General features: G+C 38.0%; 1 protein-coding gene and 1 long non-coding RNA gene across 2 annotated transcripts; one reads left to right on the forward strand and one right to left on the reverse strand.

The window, feature by feature from the left end:
* Positions 1–171: 171 nt before the first annotated feature.
* vbp1 (von Hippel-Lindau binding protein 1) lies at positions 172–7,456 on the forward strand. The gene is made up of 6 exons (XM_044184526.1): positions 172–328; positions 2,512–2,636; positions 3,550–3,616; positions 4,555–4,653; positions 5,004–5,142; positions 6,499–7,456. Exons 1-6 carry the CDS (start codon positions 248–250, stop codon positions 6,573–6,575), a joined length of 588 nt encoding a protein of 195 aa, XP_044040461.1. The 5' UTR covers positions 172–247; the 3' UTR covers positions 6,576–7,456.
* On the reverse strand, positions 6,724–11,770 carry LOC122870387. Its single transcript, XR_006376577.1, has 2 exons — positions 8,643–11,770; positions 6,724–7,518 (listed from the first exon to the last, which is right to left on the reverse strand). It is a non-coding gene; the product is annotated as an uncharacterized LOC122870387 (long non-coding RNA).
* Positions 11,771–14,844: the final 3,074 nt, after the last annotated feature.

The following is a 14,844-nucleotide window of genomic DNA, read 5'->3' on the forward strand; positions in this document are numbered from 1 at the left end:
TACTTGAGTAAATGCACTTAGTTATTTTCCACCACTGCAAAACAAAACATAAGAGGAAGGGGAAAAAAACTAACTAGAAATTGATAAAAAATTAAGAACTAGGGCCATACGCAAGTTTAGTAGGTGTAGTAATACTGGTAGTAGTACTACCTGTGGCCACTAGAGGCAGCCGAGCCTCCGCTCTCCTCTTGAGACGGTTGACGCCCAGACTTGTACGTAAGGAAGGAAGGAGTAGCCTCTCTCCAAGATGGCGGCGACCATAGACAACAGCAATGCCGTACAGGCGACAAAGAAAAAGCATCTCGGGATCCCCGAAGCCGTGTTTGTGGTGCGTAAAACCTGACACTCTCACTTTGTCACATGTCTACAATGGGATTAGACCGTTGAAAACACCCTTTTACACTTGTAGCCTGTGTGTGGGCTAGTCATGCTGGCTACGAGCTAGTTAGCTAAGTTAGCAAGAGAGCTAACTCAGTTAATCTTGCTGTGTGTGCAGGCTGAGCGGCTGCTCACGTCCATCTATGGACATTACAATGTCTGTGTGATAGCTGCTTCTTATGTTCAGTGTACCTCGTTTCCTCTCTAGGCTTTTAGGTATTTTAGTTAGCTACACGTTAGCCAGTTAACCGTGAGCTGCTTTGCTAATGAATCTCTTGCTGTCATTAAAAATAGCGTTAGCTGCCTCACTTCTCGTCCTCATCTCCTCCTTCATTAATTGTTAGTTAATATTAATACTGTAGAATCAGTCTAACAATACAGACATTACCATTGTAACAAGTACAGGTTGGATTTTGTGCTCGTTCAAACATGTAGGTTGTTGCATTGTATGGAGCACTAAATTAACCCAATAATATGTAATGAATGATACAGGTGCTGCCTGGCCCTTGTCAGGTTTTGGGGTTGGGGCCCAGCAAGGGGTCCCAAGATACATCACAAGTATTTATTCCCGTTTTTGGTGTAGGATACCTCTTTTTATTTCTTGTCACACATAGAATAAAGCAACACCAGTTTTCTCAGCAGTTTTCCCCTCAAAATCTGGCTCAGTGTCCCAACCAGGAAGTGAAACGAGCAGATTTTTTTGCTTCTACAAGAGTGGCCGTAGTAAGACATTTCATCAGAGGCCAAAAAAATGTTGGCTGTTGTTTGGACAAAACAAGCAATTTGAAAATATCAGCTTGGGCTCTTGGAAATTGTTATGGGCATTATTTACAATTTGTATTTTCAGACATTATATAGACCAATCAATCGAAAAAATTCTCAGCAGATTATTTGATACAAAAAATAATCGCTGGTTGCAGCCTTTGTGTACAAAGTCACAAGCCAAAAAGGTTGGTGTCTACTGATGTAGGCTTTTCTGGTGGTCTTGTAGAGCCAGACCGATCCATTGGTTGGTCCCTTATAATTCCAAGTAGGGGTGGGCGATATGACCTAAAATTAATTTCACGGTATTACAAAAAAAAAGATACTCCACTCGAAACATGATTCTGCCTCTTTTCACTCTATTGGCAATGTAAGGAACATATCTTAAGAAAAAAAAATGATTAAAACGTTGTGTGTTTATTGGCTCCAAATAGGAATGAAAATGAGGTATAGGCCTACATGTGTTTAGCAGCCTCTCCAATAATGTAATGTAGATTAATTTGTAAATGTAATGTGATTCATTCTCAGAGGTAGACAAGGGGTAGAATTAGACATCTCAACAGCATTTATTTGGCAGAAAAGTGTTTAGTATAAAGTAAGTACAATAGTCAATTTCTCTTGACTGTCCCTCAATATTACAACATTAGTCCAACTTCATTCCACCCTGTGGAAGTACAATCGATGCTAGTAGCTCTGCAATTTTTCAATGCCAAGTTCAACAGTCTAACCTGCAAAATAAACAGCAAAGGAACATAAAAATGACAAAACTTACAGCTTCCAGGTTTGAAGTCAGTATCAATCTATCCTTGAGCTTCAGTTTTGAAGTAGTTACTGGATGTAACTCCAGTTCTATGAGTACGTGCGTAGCCCTCTGCCTGCGTGTTAACGCAGCCACCGTATGGCACATTAGTTTTAATATGCTAAAACATTATTGTGGTAATGACGGAATTGCAAAATCCATGTCGTGGTAGAATGTGACCCCGCTGACGTTGACAAAACCAATATACCTCCCACCCCTAATTCAAAGATATTCGCTTATCAAAAAAGGATAGATATTTTTTGGTATTGGTGATTTGTCAGCAGATAAGTGGCAAGAAATTTCATGACATAAATGTCAAAGACATGTTTGAGTTCATTTAAAAACACTGTTGCCATAACATCCACCAGAGAGCACTGACAAGTTTACTTTTCCTGTTCCTGGACATTTGTCATAAGTCTTTAAAAACTAATTTAAGGGATCCTAATCAAAAATGTAATGTTAGATGCTCATGGTAAAAAAACAGCAATCAGCTGATATATTGTTATTGAGTCTTTGTGACTCAAAAACACACTCTGCTCACGGTGTGCTCTCTCCTCTGCTGGATTTTACAGGAGGATGTCGACTCTTTTATGAAGCAGCCAGGCAACGAGACAGCAGATTCAGCACTGAGGAAGCTGGATGAACAGTACCAGAAATATAAATACATGGAGCTCAACCTTTCTCAAAAGAAACTCCGGTAACACCAACAAAAAGACACTTTGTCTTCTCACATAAAATAAACTGACACCTTGGGTATGTCTTTGTGACTTTAGACAGTTCGGTTCCGGTGTTGGCCATAGCGCTGACACACATTTATTTATCTGTTTAAACATGTTTACATTTTAGATGTAATTCAGTGTATTCTACATCATTGGTTGATTGGTTGGTTTGTAAGAGCAACATTTATTATCATTATTAGTTATAAATGTACTTATTTATGTTTGTGATATCTCTTAAGCCACTTTGGATTTCAGAAAATGTCCTTGTTTGAAGTTATCCTCGCCTTGGTGTACACGCATACACAAAAACTACAATAACATCCACATTGCATTTGGCTGTGTAACCATGTAATGACTTAATTAATTCCTTCCTTACTCGACTAAAACATTTTGCTTCTCTTCTTGAATTGACTTCAAAATACTACTGTTGGTTTATAAAGCACTGAATGGTTTAGGGCCAAAATACATTTCTGATCTTCTGCTACATTATGAACCATCCAGACCTCTCAGGTGGTCTGGGACAGGTCTGCTTTCAGTCCCCAGATTTAAAACTAAACATGTAGAAGCAGCGTTCAGTTTCTCTGCACCATATATCTGGAACAAACTCCCAGAAAACTGCTGGTCTGCTGCAACTCTGTTCTTTTAAATCAAGGCTGAAGACTTTTCTGTTTGCCGCTGCATTATATCAAATAATGATTAATTTCTTACACTTCACTGCAACTTTTACTGTCCTGTGTTATCTTGGTTTTATTTTCTATTTAACTCTTAAGTGTTTTTAAATGTCTTTTTATATTGCCCTATGTAGCTTTTATGTTTTTATGTAAAGCACTTTGAATTGCCTTGTTGTTGAAATGTGCTATACAGATAAACTTGCCTTTTCTTGATGTGTAGGTTGAAAAGCCAGATCCCGCAAATCACACAGACGCTAGAAATCCTACGACACATGCAGAAGAAAAAGGTGTGTATCATCTTTGTAAACTACCTTTGAAATGATAAGGAGAATGGGCTATAATCTGTTTTTCAAAACATTTTGGAATGTACCAGTAAACCTGGCTGCAAGTTGTACCAAACTGACATCAGCATATTGTGCTGTTAGATATGCCGTGTGGTGGGTAAACATATTGCAGTTTGTGATTTGTTGTTGATTAATGTGTCTAAAGGAGGGATGGGTCGTGTAAATGACAAGAAATTAGAATAGAATTATTCATTCATTCGTAATTTGTCCACAGAAAGAATTACACACAAGACAGCAGTGCATACTTTTAAATTAGCTGTTTTAACAAAAGGTATAATTTCAACACAAATGCATGAAAGTTATTGGTCATTTAATTTATATTACAGAGCATGTAATGAGATTTTGATAGAGAAATCTTTTGAGGTATGAATTTATATCTTGCAGATATTCTGCTTTTCTTCAGATATATATGTGCTCTCTATCACCTTCCTGTACCCACATCCATCATCACATTGGGCTGGACAATATAGCAATCACATTTTTTTTCCCACATCAGTCCATATTGATACATGTAACAGAATAAATTAAGTCAATATTTCTGATGAACTTAGATTCCCTTAAGCTAAAAAACCCTTAGTAGTTAATTTAGAAAGTTTTTCAATTGAAAATATTTGTAGGCTGCAAACAAAATCTACTTGAATAAGTAAATTATACAAAAATAAATAAATCTTAGATCTTATTGTATAAATCCTTAAAAACCACAGACAACGATTCTTTATGTTTAAGGTTGTTGAAGGAGTGCTCGTCTCTTCCGTCCGTCTATCTGAGCAGTGTGTTAGAAAATGAAAATGTCTCAAAATCGGGCTTAATTAAAGAAAACTAGGTCAGTGTGAATAATGAAGGCCTTTTGACCAGTTTGCTGTAATGTTTTCTTTTCCCAGGAGACCACAGAGCCCATGGAAACACACTTCCTATTGGCTGACAATGTTTACTGCAAGGCCTCAGTGCCGCCCACCAACAAAGTCTGCCTATGGTTAGGGGTAAGTAGAGCTTTAAAATCGGTTTTATTTACTTGTATGTAGCCTTTCATCACAAAACCATGTCTGAGAGCAATTTACAAAGACTGATAAAACAACAGTGCAAGACAAGCATATATGGGTACAAGTTATAAAGTTACTTCACTTCAAAGAGAAAAAAGGTACATGATGACTGAAGTAATGGTGATGCTCAGTAGAGGTCAGACGCTGAGTTGGTTGTCATCCTGACCTCGGAAGGTTTTAAACTCCAAACTTCACAGTTTTCATTTATATGAAACCAAGTGCTATCGTGGGGGTAAAGGCCATAACTTGAGTCCTCTTTAAATCTTTCACCCCAACATTTTCCCCCAAAGGCTAACGTCATGTTAGAGTATGACATTGATGAAGCCCAGGCTCTCCTGGAGAAGAACCTATCCACAGCATCTCGTAACCTAGAGACACTCGAGGACGATCTGGATTTCCTGCGAGACCAGTTCACCACCACCGAAGTCAGTATCCTTCCACTATGTAGTCCACCCAGGTTGGGCTTACTGATGATACAAAGTGATAGAAAGTTCTGCGGAGCTGTTGTTGCAGTTTGTTTTTTTAACGCAAACTCATATGTTTTATTTAATGTTTTCCTTAGTGATGGGGGAAACAAAGCTTTGTGACGCACTGAATCACTATGAAGCAATTGTGTTGAAAATGGTTCATTGTTTCAGAGCATTTGATACAGTCAACAATGGTGACATCTGCTGGGGGAACCCTTGGTATTGCATTTGTATGGGTGGATTCAATCTGAGACCATGATGATAGTTAGTCAGAATACAGGTGGTCTTACTGCTCTCATTATTATTTTGGTTTAAAAAAAAACGCATCACTTTTAAACAGAGTCTACAGCTCTGTTTTTAAATACTGAGGCAGAACTTGCCAAGAACATTTGTTTTTGTTTTTTACAGTTACATAGGTAATAAAAAGGGTAACGCAAACGCAACAAATAGTAAGAAAAACAAAATGATTCATTTGTCAGTTTGTTGATGTGTAGCTTAATGCTATATGCTCTTTCATTGACACTGGATTGCCAGTAGTGCGTGTGTGGAGTATAGCATCATTTTATTTAAAGGTCCCATAAAATCACATCTTTACTTAAGTATTTCTTGATAAAACAGGATGTTGTTTTGGACAAATCTTGGAGGGGGGGGGTCATGTAAATCAGTATAATATCAGTCAAGAAGAGAAAGGCGGTTTTGTTGATGCCTAGAATCAGATCACCATTAAAGATTCACAATTTTTCCTTAATCCTATTAAGGACTTAATAAGATGATATATAACACATTATTAATTGCTTAATGACGTGTTTAAACGTTAAGCCAAAAAGGTGTGTTAAGAGTACCTATAAAGGATCAGTTCAACCAAATTGACTGACTACATTGCTAGAAACTTGAGGTAAGTGAGAAAATATGTATTTTGTAATTTGAGTGGAATGACCCTTTTAAAGCTGTTTAAATTTGAATTGCTTCTTTTGTTTGACCAGCAGCCCAAAACCAGTTTACAATTAAATGAAACACAGAAAAGCAGCTAATCCACACATTAGAGAAGCTGGAACATTTTGCTTTAAAAATGTACTGAAATAGTTTCTTTTCATTTTTTAACAAAACATTTTGCCAAATGTCCCTCTTAAATAAGTTCGGTCTTGATGGTTTTAGTTCTATAGTTTAAATATCCTGCCATAATCGGCCTTACTCAAGTTCAAAATAACTGACAAAAACTGGACACTACAACTACTGTCCAGCTCCAGTACATTATAAAGTTAAAATGTGAAACACGTTGCTCTGCTGCTGTTGTTCCTTAACTCACTGCTCCCCTCAGACATGGCACGAGTCTACAACTGGGACGTGAAGAGAAGGAGCAAAGAAAACCTCCTCAAGTCAGCAGACAAGTCTTAATATCGACAGGACAGCGTCCACGCCCCTTTCTGCTAACTATCTTCTCCTTAGTCAATAAAAAAACAAACCCTCGACCCCCCCTAAGTCATGTGTATGTTCACCCCAGAGCTTGGCAGATAAGAGGGCATGTTTGAAATACTTCTGGAAGTTGCAGTGTGCTTAATGAATGTGCACACTTCATAATTCAGTCTGTTTTATTTTGGATATGCCCTCTATCAAGTCAAGTTCAAACTTCCACCACTACTGTTTTCTGTTGATTTGTTACTTTTTAAAGTATTTTTTCAAGTAAAAACTAAGTAAAAAAACAAAGGCAACGAGGCAATTTTTGTATTCTTTTTAATGATTTAAGTATGTTCCTGTTATCTTTGGCAGATTGTGAGTGAGGGTCCTCTCGCATCGTCTCTTCTTCCCTGCATTTTCCCTCCTTACTGACCTGCACTTCTGTTTGTTTTTCCTCAACCTGCAACAACGTCATATGTGAGACTTTTTCCTGAGTTGTTAGTTCTTGAAGCGCAGCAGTTGCCATTATACTCGGTAGAATCAGGCTTGTAGGATAACAAAGATCGCAACAGAAGAAGAAGAAGAATACAGAATAAAACAAGTTCTGCCTTGTGGCTCCAGTTTTCACTCACTACATGACTTTTAGGCGTTCAGAAGGATCGACTGTAGTCCTGCTTCCAAACCGGCTGCTCCTCCTCCGTCCCTTGACTTTCCACACTGGAACCATCTCTTCCTCTCCTCTCCGGTTTTCCTTGTCCTCTTTCCTCCTCTTCCTCCCCTTTTAGTCGCTGTTCTGTCTGTATTTATTTGTCTCTCACTGTATTCATTAAACAATGAATGAAGTAAAAGAAAAACATTTGGGCAAAGAGACGAGACCTTGACCCGGTGCTCTGTGTGTTCATTCTTCTTCTTCAGGTTAAAGAAGGTGTTTGGACTCAAGTGCCTGCAAGTAACAATGCAGGATTTTCTTTTAAAAAAATGCATCCTATCAAGTAACAGTAAAGAATAAAGAGTACATTCATGCAACATCTGTTTACAGTAACTACAGTTGTCATGTGTCATGAAAACAATTATAAAGCATTCAATTCATTTAAATCTGACTGGAAAATAAAAACAGGAATTGATAAAAGATTTTACAAGTTCATTCCTAAATCATTTTAGTAATTTAGTCTACTTATGTATTTATTGACTTTTATGTTTTCATAAGTCCAAGTTTAATTTGACCTATTTATTGATGGATTCATTTATTTGTTTGTAAATTCTTTTTATAATTCCTTTTATTGCCAATTAAAATGTCAATTCATGAAATGCTTAGTAATTGAGTCTTTTCTTTTATGAATCAATTAATTCATTTGTAAATTGCATTAATTCCTTTTTATTGTCCAATTAGATATACAGGAATTAATGGATGAATGAATCCCTAAATAAACAATCAGTGAAAAGCTTTCTAATTTTTTCCATGACACTTGTGGTCTTCCATACACAGCTCCAACAAGATTATGAATTCCTTTTGATGCGGTTAAAAGTAAGTTGACCTCATCTGTATCACATGTTGCTGAAATGCTGAAGATTGTTTCCACTCAGTTCATCCCTCTTGTTCTTTCTCCTGCAGCTTTTATTACTTTTCCCTTTCCCCCCAAAATGTGACGTCCTTGTGATTTTCCTTTCATTCATCTGTTCCTCTTCCAGCTTCAAACTTTGGATATAGAAGTCTAAATAAGCAGCTAGTTAGAGGAAACACTGCAAGGCATTTTAACTCTATGTATTTGTGCAGTTACGCCTGTACAGGAAGCTGCTTCTCTGAATAATTTGAAGCAGATCAGCTGATGTGTTGCAATATCTCAAACCTGTACTGTTTAGTGTCCTCAGTGCTTCCACCCAGTGGTAATGTGTGGAACTACAGCACATCATACAGTACATTAAAAGTGCCGTGCTCTAGGGGTTTTCAAAGTCTGACACTGTGCCTACCCTGAAGACAAAAGTGAGACAACCATGCTACGATATTGCAGTTTTCCCAACAAATTAGCAATTTATCAAATTACTAAAACCATTTGGCATGGAGTGTACCTGGGGCTTTTGGGACACCTGTGTCTGGTCCTCCAGGTGAGCTGCCTGCTTTTCCTGGTTGATCGTGCAGACATGCTGGCTTGAGAGGTGCGTCCTTTCAGCTGCTGTGACAACAACATCTTGAGCAACGAGATGCATAAATCTCCTCAGCTCACCCCGATGACAGAACTCCGAACAATAATACACAGATTCTTGGGCGCAGAACTTTTTGGTTCTGCTGTTGTTGCTGATGTCTGGCAAGTATGGTAAACTGATAGTTTGGCCTGTATTTATTTTCCCTCTGTCCCAAGCATTGCTGTTTTAATACAAAAGCCATTTCACATCTATTTAACGGTAATGACCATGGGAACTAATTTCCATTCTATCCAAAACACATAAGTGATCAAAAGAAAACAACCTTTCAAAGCCATTTTGGTTGGTTTTTAAACATTGTGAAGTTGATATAATGACAAGATTCATGTAAAATCTGATAGGTATAAAATATTTTTTTAACATCAGAAACTTGGTACGTCAAGATCACAAAGCAAAAGGTAAAATATATGTTTGTCCTATCCAGTGAGATATTGTTGGATTTTTTTCATTTAGAAATGTCTGTACTAAAACACTTTTAACGTTTAACATGACTTGTTAAATTGCTTAAATTACAAAGAAAAACAGAACATTACCACACATGCTATCAGTATCTTGAATAATGTATCAGAATGGATTTTGTTCCTCATTTTTTATAGTATTTTTTCATATGTATCAATATTTTTGGAGAAGGGAGGGTAGTCTGGCTTTTTTTGGGAGGGGGGGGTTACTCTTTCACTTTTTCTTTTTGAATAAAATTGTGTTTTTGTGAATGCGGAGGACAGCACTCCTGTTTCTGTATCAGGGCTTTATTTTCCTCATCATAATCAAACAAGTAGCCAGTATCTGTTTTGAGAAACACAATACATGTAGATCTTATAAGTAGCCTGAATGAATGTTGTCTCATAAGCAAAGAGCACTTTTTCAGCCTCTATAGTTGCTCCTTTCTTCTGCATCATATCTGTTTGGCTCAGATATCTGGAGGAAGCAGTTCCCCTCTGAGTCTCCAGCTGCTGCTCCGAAAAACACCTGGTTTAAGACTAAGAATCTCGCCAGACGTTCGATACTAACTTTCGGTACTTTACACTTTTTAATACTTGGTGATACAGACACATTTTGTTTTGTACTCAGAAAGTGTTTTGGTTCAATACCCAGTCCTATAAAGTAGAAGTTTCACCAGAAGTTTATTCATGGCAGACTTTGAAACAGCATTTAAACCTCCATGTTGGATAATAGAATCTACAGAAAATATAATACAACCGTTAATTGATTAAATAAAATATGAAAAATTGCACTGATTAGTAAAATGTGTGTTTCTTTGCCCAAGTGTTAAAGGATGTATCAGGGCCCAAATCTAAATGCAGGAATACAGGAAATAAATGTAGAATATAAGTTATATTTCTTTATATATTTATTTCTGTATGATTTTTCCCTCATCCATCCATCCCGTGTTACATTTGGGTCTGATTAGGATCCATATAACCTCTGTAAACATTTATAACCTGTTTTAGTGTGTGTGTGTGTGTGTGTGTGTGTGTGTGTGTGTCAAAGTCAGCTAATCCACATTGTCTGTCTTATGACTCTAATTTAAGAAGAAGTTCCTCAGACATCAGAAATACAGTTAAACATTTTTATTGTCCAAACTGAGAGTGTGGGAGGAAACCGGAGCACCCGGAGTAAACCCACACCGACACAGGGAGAAACTCCACACAGCAACAAGAGTCAGCGCCGGTGTGACCCTGACCTTGATTCTGTGGGGCCACAGTGTTAACCACTGAGCCACTGTGCGGCCCTATAGTCTACTGACAGCAGACATTACTGCAATGTTGCAAACCTCCTCCACCTGCAGCTGCTGGTGTGCTGCTTTATGGGATGAGTGCAATTAAAATAAATACAGCTAGTAAACCTGCGGCAAAAGCAATGGACCGGAGCACATCCTTCCAGGAACTGCGGGAGGCAGTTTTCTTTGCGAGCCGAGCAGAAATTTCTTTGATTTGAGCCTGCAAAGACTGGACGATGGCTGCGTCCACAACTGGATCCTGTAATACTATTACAGACTCCAGCAGGCGCCTCCCGCAGAACTTCTTCTGCAGGTCCTTCACCACAGCCTTGCAGACTCTCTTGGTGTTCTTCACCTCCGGGCAGAAGCCTTCAGTGACAGTGAGTCCCTCCATCGTCTGGTTTACCAGGTGTCTGATGTGGGAGACCCACTCCTCCTGGCTGCGGTTCTGGAGAGCATGACACTTGGTCAACACTCTCGTCGTCAGCAGGGTCACAAACCACCGGAGCTGGGTCTCACTTTCTGCCTCGGTTATCGAATCACAGCCAGAGGCAGAAGGATCAGCAGACTCCGGGGATGTTTGAGATCGGTCCATGGTGACCTCAGAGTTGATTTGCTTCTGTAGGCAATCCTCTGGTGTATCTTCTTGAGATACGGCACTTTTTTGTGGCTCTTCCATTTTCTAGGATGCGTACTGTCTTCAGCAGTTTCTGATGTGTGCTTTGATCCTGAATGTGGGGAACTATGTGCTGCTGATGAGTCATGGATTCTAGAATGGATTCTAGAACGCCTTTGAGAGGTCACACACACACACACACACACACACACACACACACACACACACACATTCTCTTCCAAACTAAAAACTAAAAACAAACAAACAACTGAAATATTTAAAACTAAAAATAATTAATAGACACATCACCAGCATCCCCACCCATAACCAGTGGAAGAAGAACTCAGATCCTTTACTTAAGTAAAAGTACCAATACAACAGTGTAACAATACTCTACAAGTAGAAGTCCTGCATTCAAAATCATATTTAAAAGTTTAGAAAAGTATTATCGATAAAATGTACCTAAGTATCAAAGTAAAATGTCCCCTGTGATTGACATGGCCTATTATTCTATATTTGATTATTAATCCTGATGCACCAATCTGTAAGCAGCATTTTGCTGTTGTAGCTGGTTGAGTTAGTTAGTTAGTTAGTTAGTTAGTTAGTTAGTTAGTTAGTTAGTTAGTTAGTTAGTTAGTTAGTTAGTTAGTTAGTTAGTTAGTTAGTTAGTTAGTTATAACTAGTTGTATTACTTTATATACAGTTAGGTAGTTTAGTTCAGGCTTCCCAACCTAGGGGTCGGCCCCCTCAAAAGGGTCACAAGATAAATCTGAGGGGTCGTGAGACGAATAACGGGAGAAAGAAGAAAAAACTAAGTTCATTTTTTGGACCTTTCTCAAATCTTGTGAAATAATATTTGTGAAATATTGGATCATTTTAGCAGTTGCCCAATCAGTGTAGTGGAGAAAAAAGTAGAATATTTCCTTCTGAAATGTTGTGGAGTAGAAGTATAAAGTAGCATAAAAATGGAAGTACTCAAGTAAAAGTACCTCAAAACTGTACTTAATTACAGTACTCGAGTAAATGTACTTACAGTAGTTACTTTCCACCACTGCCCATAACTCCTAACTTCCTCAGACAGTTTTGGAGGAAGTACTCGGATCCTTTACACAAGTAAAATACCGATATATAACAATCTAAAATACTCTATAACAAGTGTGTGCAGAATCATGTTGCCTAATTGGTTTAACTGTGTAATTCAGAGTAAGTTTTACTATTTTGAATCTGGGGTGGGTGTTCAAGTCCCTCGAATGCCACAGCTGGATTAACGCACTGGAAAGCTCCATGTGTGCTGGGGGCAAGATTAGCTAGATTAAAAATTAAAAAGATCCTTAAAAATGGGATTGTTGCCTTGAAACAATAGGAACAAAATAGGTTTTTGTTTCTCATAATGGTCAACATCAATTTCCGCCATCTTTCCTTTCAAATACTTCACAAGATACCAACCGAAGACCAAAGTCAAGTTCAAACTTCCACCACTACTGTTTTCTGTTGATTTGTTACTTTTTAAAGTATTTTTCAAGTAAAAACTAAGTAAAAAAACAAAGGCAACGAGGCAATTTTTGTATTCTTTTTAATGATTTAAGTATGTTCCTGTTATCTTTGGCAGATTGTGAGTGAGGGTCCTCTCGCATCGTCTCTTCTTCCCTGCATTTTCCCTCCTTACTGACCTGCACTTCTGTTTGTTTTTCCTCAACCTGCAACAACGTCATATGTGAGACTTTTTCCTGAGTTGTTAGTTCTTGAAGCGCAGCAGTTGCCATTATACTCGGTAGAATCAGGCTTGTAGGATAACAAAGATCGCAACAGAAGAAGAAGAAGAATACAGAATAAAACAAGTTCTGCCTTGTGGCTCCAGTTTTCACTCACTACATGACTTTTAGGCGTTCAGAAGGATCGACTGTAGTCCTGCTTCCAAACCGGCTGCTCCTCCTCCGTCCCTTGACTTTCCACACTGGAACCATCTCTTCCTCTCCTCTCCGGTTTTCCTTGTCCTCTTTCCTCCTCTTCCTCCCCTTTTAGTCGCTGTTCTGTCTGTATTTATTTGTCTCTCACTGTATTCATTAAACAATGAATGAAGTAAAAGAAAAACATTTGGGCAAAGAGACGAGACCTTGACCCGGTGCTCTGTGTGTTCATTCTTCTTCTTCAGGTTAAAGAAGGTGTTTGGACTCAAGTGCCTGCAAGTAACAATGCAGGATTTTCTTTTAAAAAAATGCATCCCTATCAAGTAACAGTAAAGAATAAAGAGTACATTCATGCAACATCTGTTTACAGTAACTACAGTTGTCATGTGTCATGAAAACAATTATAAAGCATTCAATTCATTTAAATCTGACTGGAAAATAAAAACAGGAATTGATAAAAGATTTTACAAGTTCATTCCTAAATCATTTTAGTAATTTAGTCTACTTATGTATTTATTGACTTTTATGTTTTCATAAGTCCAAGTTTAATTTGACCTATTTATTGATGGATTCATTTATTTGTTTGTAAATTCTTTTTATAATTCCTTTTATTGCCAATTAAAATGTCAATTCATGAAATGCTTAGTAATTGAGTCTTTTCTTTTATGAATCAATTAATTCATTTGTAAATTGCATTAATTCCTTTTATTGTCCAATTAGATATACAGGAATTAATGGATGAATGAATCCCTAAATAAACAATCAGTGAAAAGCTTTCTAATTTTTTCCATGACACTTGTGGTCTTCCATACACAGCTCCAACAAGATTATGAATTCCTTTTGATGCGGTTAAAAGTAAGTTGACCTCATCTGTATCACATGTTGCTGAAATGCTGAAGATTGTTTCCACTCAGTTCATCCCTCTTGTTCTTTCTCCTGCAGCTTTTATTACTTTTCCCTTTCCCCCCAAAATGTGACGTCCTTGTGATTTTCCTTTCATTCATCTGTTCCTCTTCCAGCTTCAAACTTTGGATATAGAAGTCTAAATAAGCAGCTAGTTAGAGGAAACACTGCAAGGCATTTTAACTCTATGTATTTGTGCAGTTACGCCTGTACAGGAAGCTGCTTCTCTGAATAATTTGAAGCAGATCAGCTGATGTGTTGCAATTTCTCAAACCTGTACTGTTTAGTGTCCTCAGTGCTTCCACCCAGTGGTAATGTGTGGAACTACAGCACATCATACAGTACATTAAAAAGTGCCGTGCTCTAGGGGTTTTCAAAGTCTGACACTGTGCCTACCCCGAAGACAAAAGTGAGACAACCATGCTACGATATTGCAGTTTTCCCAACAAATTAGCAATTTATCAAATTACTAAAACCATTTGGCATGGAGTGTACCTGGGGCTTTTGGGACACCTGTGTCTGGTCCTCCAGGTGAGCTGCCTGCTTTTCCTGGTTGATCGTGCAGACATGCTGGCTTGAGAGGTGCGTCCTTTCAGCTGCTGTGACAACAACATCTTGAGCAACGAGATGCATAAATCTCCTCAGCTCACCCCGATGACAGAACTCCGAACAATAATACACAGATTCTTGGGCGCAGAACTTTTGGTTCTGCTGTTGTTGCTGATGTCTGGCAAGTATGGTAAACTGATAGTTTGGCCTGTATTTATTTTCCCTCTGTCCCAAGCATTGCTGTTTTAATACAAAAGCCATTTCACATCTATTTAACGGTAATGACCATGGGAACTAATTTCCATTCTATCCAAAACACATAAGTGATCAAAAGAAAACAACCTTTCAAAGCCATTTTGGTTGGTTTTAAACATTGTG

Source organism: Siniperca chuatsi, linkage group LG22 (assembly GCF_020085105.1).
Source record: "Siniperca chuatsi isolate FFG_IHB_CAS linkage group LG22, ASM2008510v1, whole genome shotgun sequence".
NCBI classification, from domain to species: Eukaryota; Metazoa; Chordata; class Actinopteri; order Centrarchiformes; family Sinipercidae; genus Siniperca; species Siniperca chuatsi.

Excerpts from the sequence above, each read along its gene's own strand:
- vbp1 (XM_044184526.1), top strand. The coding sequence starts at position 248 with ATGGCGGCGACCATAGACAACAGCAATGCCGTACAGGCGACAAAGAAA. Across the intron at positions 2,637-3,549 it reads CTTTCTCAAAAGAAACTCCG|GTTGAAAAGCCAGATCCCGC; the intron begins GTAACACCAACA and ends CTTGATGTGTAG. Across the intron at positions 3,617-4,554 it reads GACACATGCAGAAGAAAAAG|GAGACCACAGAGCCCATGGA; the intron begins GTGTGTATCATC and ends TTCTTTTCCCAG.